General features: G+C 39.7%; 1 protein-coding gene across 1 annotated transcript in view; it reads left to right on the forward strand.

The window, feature by feature from the left end:
• MAPK1 (mitogen-activated protein kinase 1) overlaps positions 1–27,749 on the forward strand; it is a 103,090-nt gene that overhangs the window by 38,317 nt on the left and 37,024 nt on the right. The window contains exons 2-3 of the mRNA XM_040619536.1: positions 24,926–25,108; positions 26,804–26,993. Of these exons, the coding sequence (XP_040475470.1) occupies positions 24,926–25,108; positions 26,804–26,993 (373 nt within the window). The remainder of the gene's footprint in view (positions 1–24,925; positions 25,109–26,803; positions 26,994–27,749) is intronic.

The following is a 27,749-nucleotide window of genomic DNA, read 5'->3' on the forward strand; positions in this document are numbered from 1 at the left end:
CCAGGCATTGCTCATTTGTTTACTTATTTGTTCAGTTCCATTCTTTCTATATAATTTTAGAATTGCTAGCCCATATCCTTGTGAGAAATAAATTTAGTAGATTACAGGATTTGTGTACAGTTCTCTCTGACTTTAGCTTTAGAGTATCCAGTCAAAATACTGTTTTCTTTCTTTCTTTCTTTTTCTTTTTAGATTTCATTTATTTATTTGAGAGAGAGAGCACGAGCTGGGGAAGGGGCAGAGGAAGAGGGAGAAGCAGACTCCCCCTTGAGCAGGGAGCCCAGCGTGAGGCTTGATCCCACGACCCTGAGATCATGACCTGAGCCAAAGGCAGACCCTTAACCAACCGAGCCACCCAGGCACCCTAAAAAACTGTTTGGATTCCAAAGTTACTTGGGCTAATTGCCTCATGCCCTTCAATGTGATTATACTATTCATTTGTAATATAGTTAGGTTCATTGTTCCATTTTGGGTTCTTCCTTCTTCCTGGTTTTAATTGTTTGCTTGATTTTTTGATAATGTGATACATTGCTATGGTTCTGAGAGTCAGAGTTATACTCAAGGTATACTCAAAGGTATGCTTAAGGGAGGTAAGTATTTCATTCTTCCTCATCTGTATCACCCTGCTCCCATGCTCCCATTCTCTGCTTTGTCTCTTCCCCACTCACCCCCCATAGGTAGCCTGTCTCTAGTTTCTGGCTTATCCTTATATTTCTTCAACAGATAAACAGATATATGTATATTTCCTTATAACACTTTTCCTCTTACATGAAGAATAACGTGGTATAAATTGCTTTTGTACTTGCTTTTTTTTCTCAACTTTGTATCTTGGAAACCATTCTGTTATCACTTCTTAGGGATCTTATTTTTACAGCTGCATAGTACGCAGTTGTGTGGATGTGCCATAATTTATTCAGCCTCCCTCCAGTCTGCATGGGTATTGAGGTTATTTCCGGTATTTTGAAACTACAAATATTGCCACAAATAACCTTGCACATCTATATTTCCTTATTGTTGGAGATGTATCTCCAGGGTAGACTATTAGGAGTAGGATTGCTGAGTCAAATGATAGGTGTATGTACATAATTTTGTGGGTATTGCCAAATTCCTCTCCAGAAGGTGATACAGTTTGCATTCCCATCAACAATATATGAGAGTTATTTGCGTACATTTTATAACTTAGCATACATGTGAGAGATCATCAGATTTTGCCCAGGGTATTCCTTTCCTTGTCTGGTGCTTCTATCATGATGGGTTTTGCAAACAAACAAACAAACAAAAACTTTTAACTGCAGAAACCTTTTTAATGAAAAAAAGTAAATTAGTTTTCCAGAGCTGACTGGAGATTTTCTTACTGGCATTTTAGTTATAATTATATGTTACATTTTTCTACTTTACCTACTTTAGCATCTGTTATATAACATCTTACCACCTGCTTAGTTGTGCAGGCAGCTCTTTTCAGTTTAGATAATAATACTGTATACTTCAGGCTTACACGTTTTCCCCATCTTAGTCATTTTCCCCCATCTTAGTCACTTTCCACATGTCTGAGGCAGGTGTTTGATATTTCTGACAGTGACAGTTCATAAGAGACTTGAATTTTTCGACTCTGAAAATTAATAAAGGGAAACCTTACTAAAGTGGAGTTGGGAGGCTGGCTAAAGCCAGACTGTAGCCCCGGATGTCAATTACAGGAAGAGTTGTCAATTACAGATCCCAACAGAAGACTGTAGACAGGAAAGTATGCTTAGAGGCTCCAGCAGGGAAAGATACCTTGCATCTCCTATAAGAAATCAACTACATCTGCAATTCAGCCAATGAGAAACCATCCTCACCCTGAACTTTTGCTTTTCTTCAATGGACTTTTGTTCAAAACAACCCCTTCCACCTTCCTGCTTCATAAAATAAAGTTTCTCTCCTTTATCAGATTTGCCTGTGGTTTCTGTGTTCCAAATTATAATTCTCTGCTGTTCCTGAATAAATCCATTTTTGGTGGTAAATTAACTCACCATTTTATTTTTAAGGGTAACAGTTCCTTTATGTTTTAGTGATGGGGACAGTCTTCTGAGCTTCTCTTTCTTTGACTTGACTCATTGGGATACAGCTTACAAAGGTGTGCAAGGGTCGCCCTCATGAAGTAGGTCATCCTCTTATAGACCATAGCTCTATTGTGCCTTCTTTCCCCTGTGTCCTTTGGCTTGAGATCTCTGTGGTTTTCCCAGTATATTAATCTGGTCTGGCATTGGTCTGGATTCTGTCTGCTGACCTCTCTGACCAGATTCTTAGCTTCTTACGATCTTTCCACTCCCATTTTACAGGAACCCACCTGTTTATTTGCCTGATCTTGCATAGGGTTATGATAGATGCTGGAGACAATCTCTTAATTGTCATGAGTGGCACCACTGAAAATCTCCAGATTCTAATTTCTGCAGGTTTTCAACATGATTTTTTTGCTTGTCTCCATCCAGTCCCCTTTCTCACCTCCCTTGTGTTTTGGGTTTCTGTCTGGTTTGCCTTTCTGTCTTCTGACTTCAAGTCTACTCTCCCACCACCACACCTCATTTTCAGCATATATTTGTCTATTGTTTCGGGGAGATGGATTTTGGCTCGTCCCAAAGAACCTCTAAATAGCCATAACCATCAAAACAGGTAGGCCACTTTGGGAAGTGGAACATTTTCTGTATCATAATCATGATCATTATTTTTCTGGTCTTCATTGTCTGCCTTTTTTTCAGTTGACCTGTCAAAATCTGGCTCTATTTTGGGCCTAATTTTGGTTCCTCACCACCAAGAGGGCATGGCTACTGGAGAACTGTTGGTCCTTGTTTGATGTAGTGGCTGAGAACATGGGAGGTCAGCTCACCCGGGTTTGAGTCCCAGTTCTGTTAACTATTGGTTAAGTAATTACAGCAACTTACTTGATTCTTCCCATCTGCTTCAGTTTCATCATCCATAAAACAGGGGTTACTTCATACGGTTGTGGTAAAGACAATATGTAAGAATTTTTTAAAGCTCTTGGGGCGCCTGGGTGGCACAGCGGTTGGGCGTCTGCCTTCAGCTCAGGGCGTGATCCCAGCGTTGTGGAATCAAGCCCCACATCAGGCTCCTCCGCTATGAGCCTGCTTCTTCCTCTCCCACTCCCCCTGCTTGTGTTCCCTCTCTCGCTGGCTGTCTATCTCTGTCGAATAAATAAATAAAATTAAAAAAAAATTTTTTTAAAGCTCTTAACACTGGGCCAAGTGCTCAGGACACTATGGTCATTATGAGTAATGAGGTCCTTTCTCATTTTCTTTTTTTTCTTTTCCTTTTTTTTTTTGTAAAGATTTTATTTATTTATTTGACAGAGCGAGAGAGCACAAGCAGGAGGAACAGCAGAGGGAGAGGGAGAAGCAGGCTCCCCGCTGAGCAGGGAGCCCGATGCGGGGCTCGATCCTAGGACCCTGGGATCATGACCTGAGCCGAGGGCGGATGCTTAACCATCTGAGCCACCCAAGCGCCCCCTTTCTCATTTTCTTAGTCTGCTTCAAGTCCAGAGGCACATGGAGCTGCCTGTGCTACCATTGAATAATGCTCATCATTGGAAGAGACTTGATGCTCTTGGTCTTTGTTGATGACTTCTAGCTGTTATCATAGCTCACTACTAGCCAGCTTAACCTGAACCATTATAAAATTCTTGCCCATGAAGGTAGGAGAGAATAACTGAGGAAGGAAATGTAAGGCAATAATCAAAAAGTAATTGGCCCATCTGCTTCATCAGGGTTTCTGTCTCTGTCATGACAAGTTCAGGGCACAGTGGAATTACAAAGATCACTTTTTTTTTTTTTTTTAATTTCAACACAGGGCTTGAACTCACTGCCCTGAGACAGACAAGACCTGAGGCAAGATCAAGAGTCGAATGCTTAACTGATTGAGCCACCCAGGCACCCCGAAGATCACTTCTAAATAGCACTGCTTTGGATTAGAGTATCTATTGCAAAGAATACTAAGTCTGATTTTGTGTTACCCTGACGTGCTTCAACTTAAACAGGATTTCTTGGTTGTGGATTTTTAGGATGATGGTAGTCATGGTACCAAATCTGGTATGGTATCTTAGATCCTGTAGTATAGACTCATTTTTCCTATTCATGAGGAGAGAAATGTTAGTTTTTCATACTCTTTCGATAATTTGAATAATTTTTTTTTTTAAGATTTACTTATTTGAGAGAGAGCAAGAATCCTGACTCCCCGCCGAGCGTGGAGTCCAACATGGGGTCTGATCCCAGGACCCTGAGATCATGACCTGAGCCAAAACCAAGAGTCAGACGCTTAACCAACTGAGCCACCTGGGCGCCCCAATAATTTGTATACTTAATCCACCAGAAATTTGAGGAACCTTTACAGAATATAAGTCACTACAAATCTCCCATCTTTCTGTGTTTATATCTGTACTTACATGTGTATATACATCCACATTATTAGATGTGGGGTTTTTTTTCTATTCGCTTGTATGCATATTAGTTTTTTTCCACTTGCTAGTTTAGAAGAAGCCTGAACACAGAATAATAGAATCTTCTCTCTTTTGTAACTTGGCCAACACTGTCAGAGCAGACATGTAGGGCATAGCCAAGTTAGGACTAAAACTCAGACCTCCCGATTTGAAGTGTGGTGTTCTTTTCTAATATTATTTATTTTTTAGGATTCATGTGATAAATATAATGAATAATATAATAAAGTAATAAGAATGACTCTACTTTTTTTTTTTTTTTTTGGAAAGCCTGATATCTTTTAGGCTTTGCATATGCTATTTCTGCAATCTTCACAGCCCTTGGCCTTTCATCATTTTTGAGCCAAACAAATGGTTGTTCAGAGATATATGTTAGGTAACTCAGTGATGTCTCAGGAAGGGATAGGGCCAGAATTGATACTCTGGCTCTTGGCTCCTGTTTTATTACTGAAGAGATTGAAATATGCATATGTAGATAGCCAGAATTTTTAAAGCTATGGGCTGTTCAGAGCACCTTTTCTTGAGAGGTTGCATATGTGTTAATGACATCAGATCTTAAGCTGTGATACTGTGTTGGAGCACTGATTTTTTTTTTTTTTTTAAGAGAGGAGGAAAAGGGGGCAGGAGGGGCTGAGGGAGAGGGAGAGAGAACCTTAAGCAGGCTCCACACCCAGCACAGAGCCTGACACAGGGCTCGATCTCAAAACCCTGAAATCATGACCTGACCTGAAATCATGAGTCAGATGCTTAACCAACTGAGCCACCCAGGTGCCCCTGGAGCACTGATTCTTAAAATGATGTTGGTTTTATAGCTGAAATGACTTTATACTGGCTGTTTTTTGCTCACCAATGGTTTGTGCCTTCTTAAAAAAAACTTTGCACTGGCTTTCTTGGTTAGTAAATTATGAGAGAATCAAGCTGAGGTAAGGAATACATTTTCTTTCAAAGCAGTCATTTGTATTATCTATCTTCTTATTTTTGGAACATTAATTTGAATCAGCCTAACTTACTTATTAGCATCTGAAGACAAGTTAATTTTTATCTGTGAAACGAAACGAAGTACTGTAGTTTTGTTCAGATAATTAAAGTTCACCAAAATGGGTAGCTTGGAGAACAGCTTAATAGCTTTCTCTAAAAATAACCCATTCACAGTTGATAGGTAGCATTTTAGTTGCTTAACAACGTGTACGTTATGTGGTGCTTGTGCATGATAAGATACCTACTTTATTTAGACAAACTTTATTATCCACAAATATTATTGAACTTCTGCTAAGAAATGACTGTAATGACAGGGGGGTTGGGGAGGATGAGAAAACCTGAACATACCAGAAATTTTAGCCTCAGAAATGACTATGGAAGGCTGGGCATTTATTCTAATGATCCTGCCATCGCTCAAAACCTGTTTGGAACATTTCCCTTGAAATTGCCTTCAATATGAGCATATGAACCGTGAAAGAAACCAACCCTATAATTTTGTAGCACAGCTCCATTTTTTAAATCACCTTTGAGGTATAATTTATATATAGTAAAATGCACCTTCTCTACGTGTACAGTTCAGTGAATCTTGGCAAGTGAATATACTTGTGTAGCCATCCCAGCAAAGATAAAGAACATTACATAACTCTAGAAAGCACCCTTGAGCCCCTTTGCAGTCATTCTTCACCTCAGGTAACCACAGATCAGCTTTCTGTCACTGTTGCTCAGCTTCAGCTTTTCTAGAAGTTCATGTAAATGGAGTTCAAAAGTCTGTATGGGGCACCTGGGTGGTTTAGTTGGTTAAGTGTCTGGCTCTTGATTTCAGCTCAGGTAATGATCTCAGGGTTGTGAAATTGAGCCCGGTGGGCTCTGCACTGGGCGTGGAGCCTGCTTGGGATTCTCTCTCCCTCTTCCTCTGTTCCCCACTCTCTCTTTCTGTTTCCCTCAAAAAAAAAAAAAAAAGAAAGTCTGTACTCTTTTTGTGCCTGGTTTCTTTCACTTTACGTGGTGTTTTCGGATTCATCTTTGATGCTACATATATCAGGGCTGTAGCTGTTTCCTTTTTGTCGCTGAGTACTGGGTCCATCATGTGGAGATGGAGCAGTTTGTTTACCCCTCCCTCGTGTTGATGCACATTGGGTTGTTCCAAGTTTGTGGCTACTGTGCATCAAGCTCCTACAAACATTTGTGTACAAGTCTGTGTATACATATTAGCATTTCTCTTGAGTGAAGGCTTAGCAATGGAACTGCTGGGTTGTATGATCAGTGTACATCTAACTTTTCAGAAACTGCCAAACTGTTTTCCGTGGTGGTTGTACAGTTGCACCTGCAGTGTGTGAGAGTTCTAGCTTTTACACATCCTCATCAGCACTTGGTCTGACCAGTCTTTTTTATTTTAATCATTCTAATGGGTATGTGGTTTTAATTTGCATTTTCCTCTATGATTCATCAATCATGTTTTCATATGTTTATTGTCACATGAAAAATGTTTATTCTTATTTTATTTTTAATACTGGGCTGTTTGTCCTTTTGTTTTGAAGTTGTGAGAGTTCTTTATATATTCTGATTACAAGTCCTGTGTGTTGCAAAGTTTCTTCTCCCGTCCACACAGCTTCTTTTGGACCCCAGTGGTGTTTGGCTTGCTCACCCATCTCATTGGCCATATCGTACTTGGCAACCTTTTCAGTCTTGCTAACTTTCTTCTGTCTCCCCGCTGTTGTTGTTGTACATTCGGGGGCTTTACCACTCCCCTTAGAAGTTGTGGTGGTTTTTCTTTTTCTTTTTAAAATTATTTTCCTGACTTGGGAATGCTGCTGGTTCATAGTGCCCTTTGGCCTGGGATGCTAAATGTCCTGCGGTAGGTGGCTCGGTTTCACACAGTAACTGACCTGCTTAAAGTGCCACTGATGTGCTTGTTGCTTAGTCCAAGCTGCTGTCATCTCTCACTGGTACCAGTGGAGTGCTTCAAATGGTTTCTTTTTTTACTTTTTCCTTTTTACAATTCATTCTGCATATTACAGCTGGAGAGATTATTTAAAAATATAAATTAGGCATTTTTAGTTCCCAGATGAAAGTGGAAGAACACTCAAGTTAAATCTTAAATCCTTAGCAGAACTGCCAGGTGCACGGCCTGTTTCTTCAGCCTCATCCTGAACCATACTGTCTCTGCGTGGTATGCTTCAGCCACAGTGGCCTTCTTTTGAGTCCACAAATACTCCAGCCTAACTCCTTTCTCTGCATGTAGAATACTTGCTTTCTCTGCCCTTCCTCAGCTTGCCTAATTCCCGCTCATCCTTCAGGTCTGTTTTAAGTGCTATTTCCTTAGAGAGGAAGAACCTTCTCTAAACCATTTAAACCAAGTTGTCTAGTTTCCATGATGACATTAATTATACCATTTGCATTTTTCCTTGGTATCCATCCTAATTTATATACTTGGTCATATATCTATCCTATTATATGTAAATATATATTAGTACAGGCTCTGTATTTCCCCCATATTGTATAAGGTTAATGATAGCAGGGAGTTTTCTATTTTCACTGTTGTTTCCATAGCAGTCAGTGCAATGTGGATGGTCAATAGATATTTGATGAGTAAATAAAATTGATTTTAACATTTGAATGTTAAACGAATGTTTTTAAGGTTATCCAGTATGCCTCCTTCAAGATCCTAAACTGTCTTTTCCCTTTTTTTTTTAAGACTTTATTTGAGAGAGAAAATGAGGAGGGAGAGACAGAGGGAGAAGCAGACTCCCCTCTGAGTGGTGAGCCCGATGCTATGCTGGGCTCGATCCCAGGACCCTGAGATCATGACCTGAGCTGCAGGTGGAGGCTAACCGACTGAGCTGCCCAGGCACCCCTGTCCTGTCTTTCTCTTGAATATAAATTTCTGTATTAGTTTTCTATCTCTGTCACTTCCAGTGAATCTGTAAATTGCCATAGTAACAAGACTTCTTAATCTTTTCTGTGCTGTGGATCTTTTAGGGAGTCAGTGAAACAAACTAAGTTTTTATTTTAATTCCAGTATAGTTAACATGTGGTGTTATATTAGTTTCAGGTGTACGATATAGTGATTCAGCAGTTCTATCCATTACTCAGTGCTCATCATGATAAGTGTACTCTTAATCCTGATATATGTGCTTCTTTGTTAATGTCTTAAATAACAAGATCAAGCAGCAGGTCTAATAACTACTGTAAAATCAAAGTAGTGAGGAGTATAAGTACTTTAAGAATTACAGTTGTAGTCTTCCCAGTGGTCTTCCTGTTTCTAGTTTTAGCCGCCTTCATCACTTTTATTTGTTTGTTTATTTATTTATTTATTTAAGATTTTATTTATTTATTCGACAGAGATAGAGACAGCCAGCGAGAGAGGGAACAGAAGCAGGGGGAGTGGGAGAGGAAGAAGCAGGCTCATAGTGGAGGAGTCTGATGTGGGGCTCGATCCCACAATGCCGGGATCACGCCCTGAGCCGAAGGCAGGTGCTTAACCGCTGTGCCACCCAGGCGCCCCTATTTATTTTTTTAAAGATTTTATTCATTTATTTGTCAGAGAGAGCACACAAGCAGAGGGAGAAGCAGGCTCCCTGCCAAGCAAGGAGCCTGATGAGGGACTCGATCCCAGGACCCTGGGATCATGACCTGAGCCGAAGGCAGACACTCAACCAACTGAGCCACCCAAGCATCCCCTTCATCACTTCTATGCTGTATTTCTGATAGTGTCACCCTCAGGGCCTGAGGTTTCTATTAGAAGAAGAAAGCCTAGATTTCTCAACTTTCTCAGTCTGACGTCACCTTTTGCTCTTTCCCTAGATGGGTCCTAAACTCCAGCCATATGGAAGGACTCAGCATTTGTACTCAGCTTTAGCTCCTACAGCTCCTTCCTCCTACAAGCCCTTCTCATATACTGCCTATTTTTAAATTCTGCCTGCTTTTTTAAAAATAACCACCTTCTGAAAGATATCCACAGATAGTAACACAGAGCAGTGCCTGACATGTAATAGGCACTCAATAAATTGTAGCAATTATTAAAAAAGAATTGTTCATAAAACTTTTCGTTATCACCACCACTTAGTTCCTAGTAAGTAAACTGTAAACATTTTGAGTGATGTACATAAAGGAAACAAGGCAAAGCAATATATCAGTAAGCGTAAGCAAGCATAATATAAAGAGTGCGTAAATGATTAATTCTTAGAATATTGTTTTGATCTTGGTCTGAATGGTTATCAGTTTTACATCAGAGCACAATGAGAAAATGACTTAGTAGATATTTCTTATCCTTTATGCTTGGTCACCCCAAAACCCACCTGGAATCCTGATAGATGTGATAAATTTAGAGTACTCTCAATCATTAAAAAATATATATTTTTAAAGATTTTATTTATTTATTTGATAGAGCACAGGCAGGGGGAACGGCAGGCAGAGGGAGCAGGAGAGGGTTAAGCAGACTCCCTGCCAAGCAAGGAGCCCAATGCGGAGCTTGATCCCAGAACTCTGAGATCATGACCTGAGCTGAAGGCAGACGCTTAACCAACCGAGCAACACAGGTGCCTTAAAAAAATTTTTTTTTGAGTAGGGTCCACGTCCAGCATGGAGCCCAGCATGGGGCTTGATCTACAACTTTGAGATCAAGACCTGAGCTGAGATCAAGAATTGGGTGCTTAACTGATCTAGCCACCCAGGCATCCCCAGTCTTTTTTTATTTTCTTTTTAATGAAACAAAGCCATCAAGTTCCTAAGAATTCTGTTTTCCCCCTCATTTTTAATGTGCTTTAATTGTTCCTCAGTATTTACCTGCTTCATATGTAACATACACCAAAAACAGAATTCTTGACCTGAGGCCAGAAAGAGTTGAAAGTAGTATAGCAACCATGTTAACTGTTGTTGCTTTTTACACCATACTAAATATGACCTAGAAGGGAGGAGATGTGATCAGAAGCTGACAATATGATAAGTTCCCAGTTATCAACCAGTGGTGTGCAGCAGTTCAAAGCCTAGACAGCTTATGAAAGAGTGCCGTTAGCGGTACTGGACGTGAAGCTGTAGGGATCAAGTTGGCTTACCACTTGCTGAGCTTATATGGCCACTACTAGCACTGGAAAGTAGTAATAGTGTGGAGTGCCCTACTTTCAGGCCCATGGATAGACCCAAATGTATCTAGGAAAAAGCAGGTACATTCAAGATAGCAAGGAGAGGGGATACTAATGTTATAAGAAACAAAGAAATACTGTCCAAATGAATGAAGTCTTAAGAATAAAATTTAGTTCCTAAACTCTTAAGAACCAAATAATTAGAAATCTGAAAATATTTTAAAGATTTATTTATATGCGAGAGAATGGAAGGGCAGAAGGAGAGGGAGAATCTCAAGCAGACTGCTCCCTCATCACGGCGCCCGACGATGTGGGACTGGATCCCACAACCCTGAGATCATGACCTCAGCTGATCAAGAGTCAGATGCTCGACTGACTGAGCCACCCAGGCACCCCTAGAAATCTTGAGATTTTGAAATAATGCTTTTTTAGAGTATAGAAGGTACAGTTTTCATATGGCAGTTTGGAGAAAGCTGTTATTTTTTTTTTCCTCCACTGGTTTTCCCCCCAAAGAAGACTGCTGCTGTCAGTCCTAGTTGGCAAACAGCAGATTTGAAATGGGTCTGTTTCTCAGAGTCCAGAATATATAAAAGTATTCCTCTGTGTCCAAGTGGGAATCTGTAAATAATTGCTTCTTTTTATTATAGTCTAAGACATATATTTTAAGTATGCAGCTATAACCACTCTGGGCTTTTACTTGGACATCAGAATATATTTTCACTCTCTGTTGTAATGACAATGTCTTTCCTCTTTTAGCTAGTGCCTAATTGCTTAGGTTTAAAACCAGTGTTGAGAGAGAACTTGTTTCTTTTTTTGTATAGAAATAAGTATTTACGGGGCGCCTGGGTGACTCAATTGGTTAAGCGTTTACCTTAGGCTTGGGTAGTGGTCCTAGGGTCCTGGGATCGAGCCCTGTGTCGGGCTCCCTGCTCGGTGGGGTGCCTGCTTTTCCCTCTCCCTCTCCATCTGTGTGCTCACTCTCTCCTCTCTCAAATAAATAAATCTTAAAAAAAAAATAAGTATTTACTTTCTCTCAGTTTTTGTACTTGTGAAGGTGTTAGATTCCAATTAAATGTATGTGAAGCCACTTGATCTTGTCCCACACCTCACTGATGCTGGTTTTCCCCCATGCCCAGTCTTTTTTCTCTTGGTATTACATTTTGACTAGTTTCTATTGCTGTGTCTGCTAAGTTACCAGGTTTGTTTTGTTTTGTTTTTTAGTATGTAATCTGTTCCTGATTCCAACCATTGTATTTTTTTCATCTCTAGAAATTTAATTTGAGTCTTTTATACCTTCCCATTCTCTTTGTCATGCTCTACTTTCTTTTTCTTGTTGTATTTATAATTGTTTTAACATTCTTGTCTATTCTATCACCTCTAATTTCTGAGTCTTTATTATTGGCTTTCTCCTCATTATGGATTGTATTTTCCTGCTTTTTTGAATATTGGTAAGTTTTGATTAGATGTAAGACATTGTGGATTTTACATTACTGAGTGCTAGTTTTTTTGGAATTACTTTAGATATTTTGGGGCTTTTTCTCTGGGGTGCAATTAAGGTACAGTTCAGTTCTTTGAAAGCTTACTTTTAAGCATTTTTTGGGCCTGTGTGGCTTCTTCCCCAGCATTGGAATTCCATCATGCATGTGTTTCTCTGATCATTACTCAGCCGAAGACCTGAAGGGAATCCGTGTGCTGATCTCCTCAGCCTTCTCTGAAGTTCTCTCCTGTCCGGTACTCTGCCCAGCAAATTCTTACTTGACTTTCCAAATTTGAATTCTGTCCTAGACTCATGGAGACAGCCAGGCTCCATTTGGGTTTCTCTTCTCTGCGTTGCAGGGAAACTCCAGGCAGTAAGCTGGGGCAGTCATAGGACTAACCCCCCTGCCCTGTGTTGGTTGGTGTTGGATGTCCAGAAACTTGTTTCACATACATACTGTCTGGATGTTTTTCATTGTTTAAGGTTGGAGAGTAAATCAGCCTTGTGTTCCTTTGTCATGGCTAGAAGCAAAAGCCTGTGAAGGTATTTAGAACTTTAGGAACTAATTTAAATCTCAGGTTACTGGCTTATTTTAAGCTGTCTTGTTTTATATAACCTACACTTTATTTTTTTCTCCCAATGGAGTAGACAGAAATGATGAGACAAAAGACAATTTAAATTATGTCTTAAATCACTCATGATCTGTCATCTTAGCTTGTTTATAAATTGCCTCCTCTAGATGATATTTTTAAGCTTCAGTCTTTGATTTTATTTTGAATCTTACCTTTAGTTAATACAATATTCATACTCAGTTTCATAACCGCACAATGACCTGTTTAATTAATATTCCATAATGTTTTAATCCTTAACGTTTGGCAATACAAGCTTTGTTCTTTTAGATAGTGCTGCAGTATTCATTTATTGTCCCTATTCTTTTTTTTTTTTTTTTTTTAAGACTTTACTTATTTATTTAACAGAGAGCACACAAGCAGGCGGAGAGGGAGAAGCAGGCTCCTTGGGAGCCCGATGTGGGGCCTGATCCCAGGACACTGGGATCATGACCTGAACTGAAGGCAGCTGCTTAACCTACTGAGCCACCCAGGCGCCCTATCATCCCTATTCTTAAGGGTGTTCAAAGGGAGCAAGACAGGTGGAATGTTTTATTTATTTCAATTTGCAGTGACTATTTAGACTATGTTAGGTATTTATTAGTAAATGTTTATCAAATGATTGAGGTGGAATTTAACTTACAGAGTTCAATTAGGGTAGGTAGGGGTGCTTGGGTGGCTCAGTAAGTGTCTGCCTTCGGCTCAGGTCATGATCTCAGGGTCCTGGGATCGAGCCCCACATCGGGCTTCCTGCTCAGGGAGAAATCTGCTTCTTTTTCTCCTTCTGCCCCTCCCCGCTGCTCGTTCTCTCTCTCTCTCAAATAAATAAATAAAATCTTTAAAAAAAAAAAAGTTCAATTAGGTAAAGTTTTCAGTTAGCTTTTTAGGAATATTTTAGTTCTGTCAGACTTCACTTATGGGAGATTAAAATATGTATTTATGAATTACTAAATTTAGCCCATATTATCTACATGCTAATCACTTCATTAGTTTTGGAGGTATCATTTAGTGGAATACCTTTTTCAGATAAACATTTATGTTGGAATAATTTTAGGCTTACAGAGAGGGTTCCCATGTGCCCCCACCCACTTTGTTTCTCCTGATGTTGACATCTTTTTTTTTTTTTTTTTTAAGATTTTATTTATTTATTTGACAGAGAGAGACAGCCAGCGAAAGAGGGAACACAGGCAGGGGGAGTGGGAGAGGAAGAAGCAGGCTCCCAGCAGAGGAGCCTGATGCAGGGCTCGATCCCAGAACGCTGGGATCACGCCCTGAGCCCAAGGCAGACTCTTAGCAAGTGTACCACCCAGGCGCCCCTCCTGATGTTGACATCTTACATTTCTGTAGTAAGTTTATTAAAACTAAGAAACCAACATTAGTATGTTCTAGCTAAGCTCCAGACTTTATTCAGATTTCACTTTTCTGCTTTTTCTGTTCCCAAGATACCACATGCATTTAGTTGTCATGTTGGCTTCATCTCCTCTGGTCTGGGACTCTTTCTCACCCTTTCTTTTCATGACCCTGATGGTTTTAAGGAGTACTGCTCAAGTATCTAGAATGTCCCTCAGTTTAGGTTTATATGATGTTCTCATTATTAGTCTGGGGTTACAGGTGTTGGNTATCACAGAGGTGAAATGCCCTTCTTGTCTCCTCCTGTCGGGGGATTGACAATATTCACATGTTATCACTAAGGGTATGCGCTGTTATCACTTGGTTGAGGTGGTATGTGTCGGATTTCTCCACTGTAAAGTTACTGTTTCTCACTTACCAAATTCTATTCTAGTCTTATACCTCCAGTCTCAACCCCAGCATGTCCCCCTCACACCCCACACTCCATTGCCCCAGGTTCCTTCAGGCCTGTGCACCTTTGCACATGCTTTGCTTAAAAAGCACTCTCACTCATCCCCCTGACTAGCTCTAGGGAGCCTTTTCTTTCACCCCACCTGGTCCTCTGGTCCCCTGTCCTCCGACCACCCACTGCTTTCATAACACCCTGTGCCTCTCAGTTGTTCACCTGGATTTGCTAGTCATTCTCCTCCTCCTTGCCTTCTTTAAAAAACAGTCAGCTGTACTTTTTCCACTGCTGTCGCCATTCTCCTCCATTTACTTACTACACCCACATTACCACACACCATCTCATTGTAGATTCAGTAACTGCTCTGCAGTTTTTACCTTTCTTAGTCTCTCCTGTTTGGAACTCTTTCGTTCCTTGGCTTCTGAAACACCATCCTCTCCTGGTTCTTGTATGTGGTTTAGCATGTGGTTTGGGAGTTGAACAACAAGGGTTCTCATTCCATTATTACTTATACTACTTTCTCTCTTCAGCCAGTTCCTCTTCCTCAGATTGTTCCTGAATTCTATCCTCAGACCTCTTTTCATGGCATCATCTCTCCTCAGCAGTGCTATGCAGTTGGCTTTTTTTTTTTTTTTAAGATTTATTTATTTGAGAGAGAGCGCGTAAGTGTGTGGGCGTGAGCAGGGGGAGGGGCAAAGAGAGAGGGAGAGAGAAAATCTCAAGCAGACTCCCTGGGGACTTGATTTCACGATTCCGAGATCATGACCTGAGCCGAAACTCAGAGTCAGACACTTAACCCACTGAGCCACCCAGGTGCCCCTACGCAGTTGGCTTCTGTTAAAGATTCCCATATCTTATTCTCAACTTTGATGTCTCCTTAATGCTCTTGGAAGAAGAGACCTTCATTTCCTCCATCTGAATCACCCACAAGCATCCTTAGATCTTTAAAATCAGGAAGTTCAAGATGGTCCTTGTCCTCCCCCCCATCTTCATTTTGTACTTCTCAAACCCACCTCTAATGTGTGCAAGGCCTGTGTCAAGAATACAAATGGGGAAAAATAATAATACAAATGGAGCCCCATCCATGTACCATATACATCAAATTAAGAAACCTTAAATATAGTATAGTCTCTCCTCCTACCACACAGATAAACCTCCTTAAAGACCTGTAAGATAGCTTCAAATGGGGGCGCCTGGGTGGCTCAGTTGGTTAAGCGTCTGCCTTCCACTCAGGTCATGATCTCAGGGTCCTGGGATTGAGGCCTACATTGGGCTCCCTGCTCAGTAGGGAGCCTGCTTCTCCCTCTGCCACTTCCCGTATTTGTGCTCATGTGCACTCTCTCTCTCTCTCTCTCTCTCTCAAACAAATAAATAAATCTTAAAAAAAAAAAAAGAAGAAGATCAGCTTCAAATGGAAAATTCTTGGCCTTCTTGGAGTTCGATGCCAGCAATTCCAGGAAAGCAGGCCTCCAGCATAGCCCTCTTCTCTTCCTGGCCCCAGAGCCATGCCCTGCTGTGAGCTTGAGTTTGTGTGTGTCTCATAAATGGGACACCCAGCTTGACATGACAGTCCAGGTGCAGTGCAAACCCTGCAAACAGCTGCCCTTTGGCACTCTGTGGTATAGAAACTGGAGGACCATTCTCCTCTCAGCAGAGCTGCTGTGTGAGGCTTGCACAGCCTTGGAAGCAGACTCAGGCAGTAGGGAATTCTGGGGCTCCTGATGGGCGTGTTCTCCAGATCCCATTAATACCTCCTTGTGGAGAGGGTCCCAGCTGGGTGAGGCCAGTGGTCCCCATAGATGTTCTGCTTGTTTTCCTCTCCACGTGTTACCTCTTGCCTTTCTTGGTGCCCTTGCTGCTCTTTCAGAAGCCTGTTCGTCTTTCAGGATATGGTTTCTGTAGGTCTCATCTTTTAATCCTCTCCTAATACCCTTGTTTGGACTTAATCCAAATCCAGCTTCGCCTTTTGTTTCAGAAGTGCTTTACTATGTTAAAGGCAGTGTATGTTGTCTGTTCCTGTTGCACATTTCTTAGCTTCTTAAGGGCAGGATCGTTAACTTGTTTTTGTCACCAATCCTAACATGAAGTCTCACAAATGGGAAGTACTTGACAAGTGTGGCTTCAGTCCACCAAAGCTCTGGCGTCATTCTCGTGTTGTTGTGGTAACCCTATCAAAACAGGAAATGAAGTTAGTTTAGCATGACTTGTTCATAATTGACTCATGCTGGTTCCCTTTTCTTCCCTAAGTGATCACAAAACATGTTAAATTAACCTACTCCAGAATTTTGTGGGCTCCAACTTCCACATTTACTGATCAGATATGTTTCTGGAACCTATCTGTTCCCATCCACCCTGTCCCAGGAATTGAGCACATATCCAGGGATCCTTGATTCCTTTTTTTAGGACCTGCTCTCTTGAGAAGCAATTTATAAACAATATACGCACATATTTAAAGTGTACAGTTTATATTTTGACATATTATATACCAATGAATCTGTCAACACAACCAAGATAACATATTCATCACCTCCAAAGTTACTTGGTCTCCATTTGTGTAGTCCTTCCATGCCACCAGCCCCAAGCAACCCTAATGATCTACTTTCTGTCCCCAAAGATTAGTTTGCATTTTATATGAATGGAAGTACTTTTCTGGTAGTCTGGCTTTACTCAGCGTAATTATTTTGAGATTCCTTTGTGTTGTTTATATCACGTTCATTCCCTTTCATTGCTGAATAGTAGGAATTTGTTTTGAATATTGAGCGTGCTCACCTCCAGCCTTGACCTATGCCCGTTCCCCACAATTTATGGATCTCAGGATTCATCAGGAAATTGAGGCTACAATTAGGTAAGATGACTGGCTGTCAGTAGCTGAGTTCCTCAAGAACAGAGTACTATTTATTTATTTATTTATTTATTTATTTATTTTTAAAGATTTTATTTATTTATGTGACAGAGAGACAGCCAGCGCGAGAGGGAACACAAGCAGGGGGAGTGGGAGAGGAAGAAGCAGGCTCCCAGCGGAGGAGCCCGATGTGGAACTCGATCCCTGAATGCCGGGATCACGCCTTGAGCCGAAGGCAGACACTTAACGACTGCGCTACCCAGGCGCCCCCAGAATACTATTTAGAATCTTTGTATCCTGTTAAAATAGTCCTTGGTACATAGCAAATACTAACCCAAGACTGGATTAAAGTTCCCCCTTATTCAGGGGTGTGTGTATGAAAGAGAGAGAAATAATATACCCAATTCCAATTTTTTTGAAGATTTTATATATTTGTTAGAGAGAGAGCACACTGTTCTCTCAGGTGGGAACAAGGTTAAGTAAAGATGTTTTGCACCTCTTTCCAATATTTATTTTTCAAGTATTTTTCTATTGGTCAGGAATCTCAAAATAATTGTGCTTCCTCCTTTAAAGAGTATTCCAGTATCCCAGTAATATTTCTCCTGTATATTTTTTTCCCCTAATTAAGAGGAACTTTTTTTTTTTTTTTGAAGAGGCTCACATGGCTCTTCAATCAGGAGGTACACAGTGAAGGGTTTTGCACTCCTATCTGTCCCACTCCAGCCTGGCATTCTGTCCCTGCACCACCATTCCTTTACTTCCTTGTGTATCCTTCCAGACTTCCTTTGTGCAAACACAAGCAAATGTTAATATATATTTCTTATTATTTACTAGGAAAAGATAGCATGTTATCCACAGTTAGACCTTGCTTTTTTTTTTCCACTAACAGATCTGGAAGATCTTTCTATGTCATTCCTTTTCTCAGCTGCAGAGTATTTCACTGTATGGATAACCACTCCCCTGTTGATGGATGCTTTTTTAAATTAAACTTTTTATTTTGAGAAATTGTAGAATCACATGCAGTTGTAAGGAATAATACAGAGAGATCCCAGTTTCCCTCACTGGTAACATCTTGCGTTACAGTCATACATTACAGTATACATTATATTACAACACAATACCATCACTGAGAGATTGGCATTGATACAATCTATAGAGCTCATTCATATGTCACTAATTTTATGTACACTCATTTCTGTTTGTTTATTTTCTTTACAATTTTATCACATAGGTAGGTTCCTAAACCACTATCATTCTTTTTTGACATCTCTTGAAATGTTTAATTTTTTCCTTGTTAATATGTCTCTTTTTTCCTTAAATTTTTTTTTCTAATTTTTAAATTTTTTTTATTTTTAAGTAGGCTCCATGCCCAGTGTGAAGCCCAATGCAGGGCTTGAACTCACGACCCTGAGATCAAGACCTAAGCTGAGATCAAGAGTCAGACGTTTGAGCCACCCAGGGACCCTTTAAGAAATTTTTAATTGAACTATAATTAACAGTATTCTTTTTTTTTTTTTTTAATTTATTTGAGAGCGAGCGCAGGAGGGACAGGCAGAAGGAGAAGGAGAGGGAGAGGGACAAGCCGACTCCCCGCTGAGCGGGGAGCCGGACTCGAGGATCAATTCCAGAACCCTGAGACCATGACCTGAGCCAAAGTCAGATGCTTAACCAACTAAGCCACCCAGGTGCCCAACAGTTATCTGTTTCATGTGTACATCATAGTGATTCAGCATTTGTATACATTGCTGATTACCACAGTAGATGTAGTTACCATGTTACCATGCAAAGTTAATACAATACTATTGACTGTATTATCCGTGTTGTACATCACATCCCCGTGACATATTTATTTTAAAACTGAAAGTTTGTATCTCTTGATTCCCTTCACCCGTTTCACCCTGCCCCCAACCCCTTCCCCTCTGGCAACCACCACTCAATATCTATGAGTCTGAGTTTTGTTTTGTTGTATTTTATTGTTTCGATTCCACTTAAAAGTGAAATATATGTATACACATACACACATCCTATATCATCTTTTTCCATTCATCAGCAGACACTTAGGTTGTTTCCATATCTTCACTATTGTAAATAATGCTGCAGTGAACGGTGGGTGCACATATCTTTCTGAATTAGTGTTTTTATTTTCTTTATGTAGATTCCTGGAGTGGAATTGCTGGATCGTATGGTAGTTCTATTTCTTTAATTTTTTGAGGAATCTTCATACTGTTTTCCATAGTGGTTGCACCCCTTTTAAAATAAAAAAATGTAAGTGTAGTAAAAACCACAATGTAAAACTTAACATTTTAACTATTTTTAAGTATACAGTTCAGTTCAGTTAAGTATATTCACATTATTGTGCAACAGATCTATAGAACTTTTTCATCTTGCGAAACTGAAACTCTGTAGCCTTGCACACCATCTCATTTCCTCCTTCCCCCAAGCCTTTGGTAACCACTATTCTACATTCTGATTTTTTATGAATTTGACAACTTACGTACTACATATAAGTGGAATCATACACAGTACTTTGTGGCTGGCTTATTTCAGTTAATGTCCTCAGGGTTCATCCACATTGTAGCATGTGGTAGAATTTCCTTTTTTTAAGGCTGAATTATATTCCAGTGTATGTATATATCACATTTTTTAAAATCCATTTATCCATCCATGGACATTTGTGTTGCTTCCACTTGGCTATTGTGAATAATGCTGTAGTGAACATGGATGGGCCAATATCTCTTCAAGATCCTATTTTGATTCTTTTGGATATATACCCAGAGTTGGCGTTGCTGGGTCATACGGTAATTCTGTATTTAATTTTTTTAGAAACTTCCATACTGTTTTCCATAGCGGCATTTTATATTCCCAACAGTGCACAGGGGTTCCAGTTTCTCCATACCCTCTCCAACACTTAATTTTTATTTTTATTTTTTTATATTGGCAATCATGATGGGCATGAGATAATATCTTGCAGTTTTTATTTCAATTTCCCTAATAATGAGTGATGTTTAATAACTTTATATGCTTGTTGGTCATTTGTGTATCTTGTTTGGAGAAATGTCTATTTGACATGACGTCTCATTTTTAATGTTCTTTTTAATTGAACTGTTCTTAGATTCCTAAGATTAAATATTACTTGGACATAATGGAATTTTAATGTGTTATCAAATTATATTTACTCATTTTTTGTTGATTTTCAAGCTTGTGCTTATAAAAGAGATTGGTCTTTGTTTTTTGTTTTGTTTTGTTTTTTAAGATTTTATTCATTTATTCATTTGAGAGAGAGAGAGAGCATAAGCAGGGGGAGCAGCAGAGTCGGAGAGGGACAAGCAGACTCTGTGCTGGGAGCAGAGCCTGACATGGGACTTGATCTCACAACCCTAAGATCATGACCTGAGCCGAAATCAAGAGTCAGATGCTTAACCGACTGAGCCACCAGGCGCCTCTGTCTTTAGTTTTGGTTTTAGTTCTTTCTCATCATCATCAGTTTTTATTTATTGTTAAAGATTATTTGCCTTATAGAGATGAGTTAGGAAGATTTTCCTTTTCTTTTTTTTTTAAGATTTTTTTTTTTTTATTTTAGAGAGAGCAAGTGAGCACAAGCAGGGGGAGGGGCAAAGGGAGAGAGAGAAGCAGACTCCCTGCAGGAGTCCAATGTGGGGCTCAATCCCAGGACCTAGAGATTATGACCTGAATGGAAGGTAGACACTTAACTGACTAAGCCACCCAGGCACCCCAAGATTTTTTTTTTTCCCTTACCATTGAACAACTTATTTAAATTTTTGTTTTTGAAAAGAGCAAGTTTATCAGTTCAAAGAAAAATATGAATATCTAAAATTAACTCATCCAAAAACTATAATCACATACTGGATTAAAATCCTAAACTGTATCTGTCAGTTGTTTACAGAGACACATTTAAAGCAAAAGTTGTAGCATGGTACTAATTGTGGGGGAAATGGAGATGAGCAAAGATGAAATTCTTAGAGTAAAGAAGAAAAAAGAGTTGGTAATGCCAAAGGGATTTTATTTTATTTTAAAGATTTTATTTATTTATTTGACAGAGACAGAGACAGCCAGCGAGAGAGGGAACACAAGCAGGGGGAGTGGGAGAGGAAGAAGCAGGCTCATAGCGGAGGAGCCTGATGTGGGGCTCGATCCCACAACGCCGGGATCACGCCCTGAGCTGAAGGTAGACGCTTAACCGCTGTGCTACCCAGGCGCCCCCCAAAGGGATTTTAAAGCAAAAGCTAACAACCAAAAAGTCCATGGTATCAGGTATAGCAAAATAAAATACAGAAAACAAAATCGAGGAATCCAAGGAGAATTGAGCAAATAATGTTACGTAAGAGTGTAAACTATTTGTGATCAGTTCTACAGCAGATTATATAAAACAAAAGGAGCTGGAAAACAGATAGGAAAATGACCCAACTCCATGGACAGGGTCCTACCTTCTTTTCAAGTGGGAACGAATGAGGAGGATCTCGTGGCTTCTCACTTAAAAGGGGTCAGTTTGTTATTTCATCACCTTGTGTTGATACAGTTGGAGGGACGCATTGACCATAAGCCCCCTCGCCCCAACAGTCTTGTGCTCAGAAGCAAATTTATGGCCATGTTTGACTACCCTGCTTCAATAAAGCAAATTTATAATATTGAGCTTAATCCAGTATTTTAACCTGTTTTCTCTTTTGGTGGACTCATGCTCTATGATTTTAATTTACCCAAAAAGAGTTTTAATTTTTAAAAATAATTTATTATCAATATTGAATTAGGTTGTTTGAATGACATATCCCTCTGCCTGCCTAACTGAAAATCTTTGGTTTAGGCCCTCATGCAGCAAACCAAAGCAGAATAAGATTTGAGTAGTGATTCTTTTATTTAAGGAAATATATTCCATTTCAAAGTATTGGGGGCACCTAAGTGCAATATATTAACAGTAGTGTGGGAGAATTGAAATTGAGTAAAACAAGGTGCCTAGGCCTACACCATAGTTTTGTGATGGAGTCAGATAAATGCATCAGTAATTCTCAGAATAAGCAGACTGACAAATACCATATAGAAGCACAAACTTGAGAAAAAACTTATTTTACTGTTTTCTATTTCTAGCACTTGAGGAAACAAGCAATGTTTTATTGCCTGTCAGTGTTATTTCATTGCGTGGACCAGGTATTGATACTTATTAAAATGGAAAGCTCTTATAGAAAAGATTAAATAGAATATTGATCATAAAGAGAATAGGAATATTCAAGATTAAAATGCATCACGGTGGGGCACCTGGGTGGCTCAGTTAGTTGAGCATCCAGCTCTTGGTTTTGGTTCAGGTCATGATCCTTAGGGTCATGGAATCAAGCCCTGTGTGGGGCTCTGCACTCAGTAGGGAGTCTACTTCAAGATTCTCTTCCTCTGCCTCTCCCAGGGCGTGCTCACTCACTCTAAAATAAATAAATCCATCACAAATTGAAGGCATAGTTATTACTGCTTCTGCTAGAAATTCTGTTAAGTCAGACCCTGAGGTCAACTTGGAAAGAACTAGGCTCTGTGTAACAGCTATGGAACTTTTTTTTTTTTAAGTTTATTTTTTTAGTAATCTCTACACCCAACATGGGGCTCAAACTCATGACCCTGAGATCAAGAGTCACATGCTCTGCTAAGCCAGCCAGGTGCCCCAGGAACTCTTTTTTGAAGAATACTTTATAGGTTTTGTTATAAGATTACCCAAATATTTTGGTTAAATACCTTGGGAAAAAAAAAGAAAGAGCCACTCTGGAAAGCAATATGGAGGTTCCTCAAAAAATTAAAAATAGAATTACCATATGATCCAGTTCCACTACTGAGTATTTACCTAAAGAATACGAAAACACTAATTCGAAGACACGTGCACCCCTATTTTTATTGTAGTATTATTTATAATAGCCAACATATGGAAGCAACCAAAGTGTCCATCGATAATAGATGAGTGGGTGAAAATGTATATATATACAATGGAATATTACTTGAGTAGCCATTAAAAAAGAATAAAATCTTGCCATTTGCAGCAACATGGATGGATCTAGAGGGTATTACGCTAAGTAAAATAAGTCAGAGAAGACAAATACTGTATGATTTCATTCATATGTGGAATTTAAGGAACAAAAGAAATGAACAAAGAAAAAAGACAAAAAAATAGACTCTTCCTTTTTACCCCACCCCCCACCACTCTGAGGTGGCTGGGGGATGGATGAAATGGATGAAGGGGCACTTATCATGGTGAGCACTGAGTACTGTATACAATTGTTGAATCACTCTCTTGTACACCTGAAATTAACATAACTGTACGTTAATTATACTGGAATTAAGAATTCCTTTTTTTTTCAAAAAGGAAGGCCTAGGATGAGGCACAGAAACGAGCTTTTTTTTTTTTTTTTTTTTTTTGAAGATTTATTTATTGAGAGAGAGACTGTGGGTGAGTGGGGGAGGGGCGCGCGGGGCGGGGGGAGAGACTCAAGCGGACTCCCTCCTGAGCACAGAGCCCATTGCTGTGAGGCTTAGTTTCACAACCTTGAGATCATGACCTGAGCCAAAATGAAGAGTCAGATGCTTAACCATCTGAGCCACCCAGGTGCCCCAAAACTAGCATTTTTAAAAAGAATGTCAGGTGATCCTGATGCAGGGGTCTGGGGACCACAATTTGAGCAGCACTTCAGTTGAGTGATGGGGCCCATCCATTGGTGGCAACCTATCAATGCAGCATGTACCCAGATAGAGAATGTCCTGAGAAAAGGATGTAAGCCTAAGGTACTTTGGAAGAAGAAGGCCTAGAGAGATTAATCCTTTGGGTAAATGAATTATCCTCTTTAACTAAGGGAATCTTACCTCGACAGTGTACATAAAAACATCGCTATCGCCTACTTTTAAAGATATTGTGAAGACAAAATGTAATTATGTATATGAAGAGCTTTGGAGGGCAAAGTTTTTTTTAACGTGTTATAATAAATTTCAAAATCATGTAGTATTTACCAATACTGTCTTAAAATGTGATTTTTTTTTTCCTTATGGCTTTTGTGTTTTATGGTTAAAAACCACTTTAATATACATAGAACCATCATTTTTCTTCACCAAGAATAATTTGCTTATCATTTATATGAAGGTCATTCCTGGAACTGTATGAGCCTACTTAAATTGATTACTTGAAACAGTTAAAAAAAGAAGAGTCATGTCATTTTGCAAGTAAGACAAAGTAGATGCAAGCAATCAAGGCGTCCTCTTGGGTTCATTTTTGTTAGGGATAAAGATGTGGTTGATGGTCATTTGAATGTTTCTGCTGAGTCAGAGGAATCTGATACAACAATAGGAAGTTGTTTGGAGACAGAAAAGATTACTCTCACCAAAATGCAGTTGCTGTTAAAAACAGTGGGAAGATGTTCTGTGCATGCATGTGTGGCATAAAACCATGTTCCAGGGCTGGGCCCTCTGAGTTTGACATTCAGTATGTGCTACGTTGTGCCAGGTGCATCCTTCCTAGCTTGAGGCTTTTTTGTGGATAACATACATGCTGCCTTCATGTGTATGAAACAAGTACTTACCCAGAGTGGTAGACATATAATACTGTACCGATTTTTATTCTTTCCGCCAAGATGTTCTGAAACTATTTTAAATGCCATCTCTCCCCTCCCCCCCCTTTTTTTTAGCTCTGCTTATGATAATGTCAACAAAGTTCGAGTAGCTATCAAGAAAATCAGTCCTTTTGAGCACCAGACCTACTGCCAGAGAACCCTGAGGGAGATAAAAATCTTACTGCGCTTCAGACATGAGAACATCATTGGAATCAATGATATTATTCGAGCACCAACCATCGAGCAAATGAAAGATGTGTATCCTTTTCAGACAGCTGACTCCACTGATTGGTCACCTTGTTGAGGAAATGTAACTTGAAATACCTGGATTTATCAGAGTAAAGAAAAAGTATATAAAGCACATTAAAGGGGAAATTGTAATCTGCTTGCTATTTCCTAGAAGACTTGTATAATTTTTTTCTTTGATTTATTTATCAGTTGTCAGTAACTGTTTTTAGTGTCTTTTAGCAAATCCAATATTTTCTGTGTTTCGGAAAGATTATGTTTAAGTGTAGTTATCGAAACTCTTAATACCATTTCCAGTCATGTTTTTTCCATTCAAGGTATGGTTTGTTATGGTAAAAAGAGAAGGAATGAACAGTAGACTAAGAAAGAAGGTGCCCTGGATATCACCTGGTCAAATCCAGACTATCCTGATCTTAGACAGTGTCCACCTCTAGGTCTGTTTTCTCATCTTTAGAGTTAAGATACTAGCCTAGCCTTCATGATCTTTAAAGCTGACTCAGCTCTGAAGTTATGTTATTAACTATGAGCAACATTTAGAAATCTGGACTAAGCACGCCCAGAGGATGCTGCCTGGTTAAAGACTGCATTTGAAAGATAGAAGCATTAAGTATACTGAAGAGGGTCTGTCAGGAAAAAGTTACTATTGGGGCTAGTATAGCATTCCTGCCAGTTTTCCCAGTTTGCATTCTGCCCCTCTAGGGATGGGCAGCTCACTGTCTCTAGGCCTCCCTTTCCATTTTTAAACAGCTCTGTTATCAAGTTGTAGTGTTATTTTAAGTGAGATGCCTCCTGCTGCTACCACCTGTTGTCCTCCTTTACCTTTTACTAGGAAAATCAAGTCTCTTTCAAGATGACAAGTTTCCAGATTCTGTTTCCTCTGAATCGCATACTGTGTCTCATCTAGCATGAATCTGTAGGGGACATACAATAATATTTACCCAGAAATGAATAAGAGAAATGCAAAAACACTGCTGATGAAATAATATCTGGTGAAGTTAAAGCTAAAGAGTTTTAGAATTTAATTTCTGTAAGAAAGAAATCCGCTACAGATAAAACTCTAGGTGGCTTAGATACATGGATAGGCAAGAAAGCAAGAGGAGCAGAACCAGCATGAGCCCCGTAGCATGACTTCCCAGTACTCTCATTTATTTAGGATCTTAACCTCAGTTGGAGAGACAAGCATATTGAAGGCTGAATTTCATAGCGATGTGTTCTAGGTCTGTATTTCCAAAGGTTTTATGGTTGATAAAGGGGGAGGGGACAAGAAGGGAGGTAAAAGAACAGTGACATTACAAGGTGTTGCTGGGCCAAAAAGAGGAGGGGAATGTATGATGCCTGCTGGTTACCACCTTCTCAAAGCCCTTTTCAGTAATCCTTGGAGAGGGTTTGTTGATGATGGACTAGGAGGTTGAGACTTAAAGATTAGCCAGTATTTCCATAACAGCCTGTCTCATCTGAGTCTAGGCCTGTTATTTGTCACATCAGGCAGATATTAATGCCTGTTGTTTCACAGGACCTAAGAAGGGGTTAACTATTTTAGAGTCCTTCCATAGAGGTATACCAGGTTTTCATCATCAGTTCCTCATTTTCCTTGTAGGCCTTGTGATATATCAATGGACCGTTAGGGGAGAGGGTTCATTTTTATTTCATTGTGCTTTGCTAAGTGTAACCAGATACTTGCTGTATTACCTTAACCTGTCTAAATAGATATATAGTACAGGACCTCATGGAAACAGATCTATACAAGCTCTTGAAGACGCAACACCTCAGCAACGACCATATCTGCTATTTTCTTTACCAGATCCTCAGAGGGTTAAAATATATCCATTCAGCTAATGTACTGCACCGTGACCTCAAACCTTCCAACCTGCTGCTCAACACCACCTGCGATCTCAAGGTCAGCCTCGTTATTTACTCTTAGGGTGATATATGTTGAAAAAAACTCTTTCACTGGGGCATATTTATACTGTTATTCATATTTAAAATCACACCAGAGGGGTGCCTGGGTGGCGCAGTCGTTAAGCGTCTGCCTTCGCGTCTGCCTTCGGCTCAGGGCGTGATCCTGGCATTCCGGGATTGAGCCCCACATCAGGCTCCTCCACTAGGAGCCTGCTTCTTGCTCTCCCCCTCCCCCTGCTTGTGTTCCCTCTCTCACTGGCTGTCTTTCTCTGTCTAATAAACAAATAAATCTTTAAAAAAAACCAATCACACCAGAAATACATGAAAACATTTTTATGGCCACCCCCATGCAAGTAAAAAGTGCTAGTTCTCTTCTTCTCCATTTGATTGTTCCTTTCTCTCCAGAGGTAACCACTATAATATATTGGTATATTTTCTTCCAAAGTTCTTGGTATTTTCTTACATATATGTGTATATCTACGCTTACGTATATAAAAGGATCATGTGCATTATGTGTAAGTAAAAAAATCCATTTCATTGGTAACCTTTTTTTTTTCAATAAATTTTATACAAAGAACACTCAGAAAACAGCAAAAAACTTAACCTTTAATGACTAGTACCTAAGGCATTCCCAATAAATGGGGAAACCCTAGATCCTTACAGTCCTCAGAGTTCTCTTAAAAATGGGTAGCATTTGAATGCATATATTTCTATTTTAATAGTAGCAGAGCTAAACAAGGAGGGAAATCTCAGG

The sequence above is a fragment of the Ursus maritimus genome, unplaced genomic scaffold, assembly GCF_017311325.1.
Source record: "Ursus maritimus isolate PB19 unplaced genomic scaffold, ASM1731132v1 scaffold_33, whole genome shotgun sequence".
NCBI lineage: Eukaryota > Metazoa > Chordata > Mammalia > Carnivora > Ursidae > Ursus > Ursus maritimus.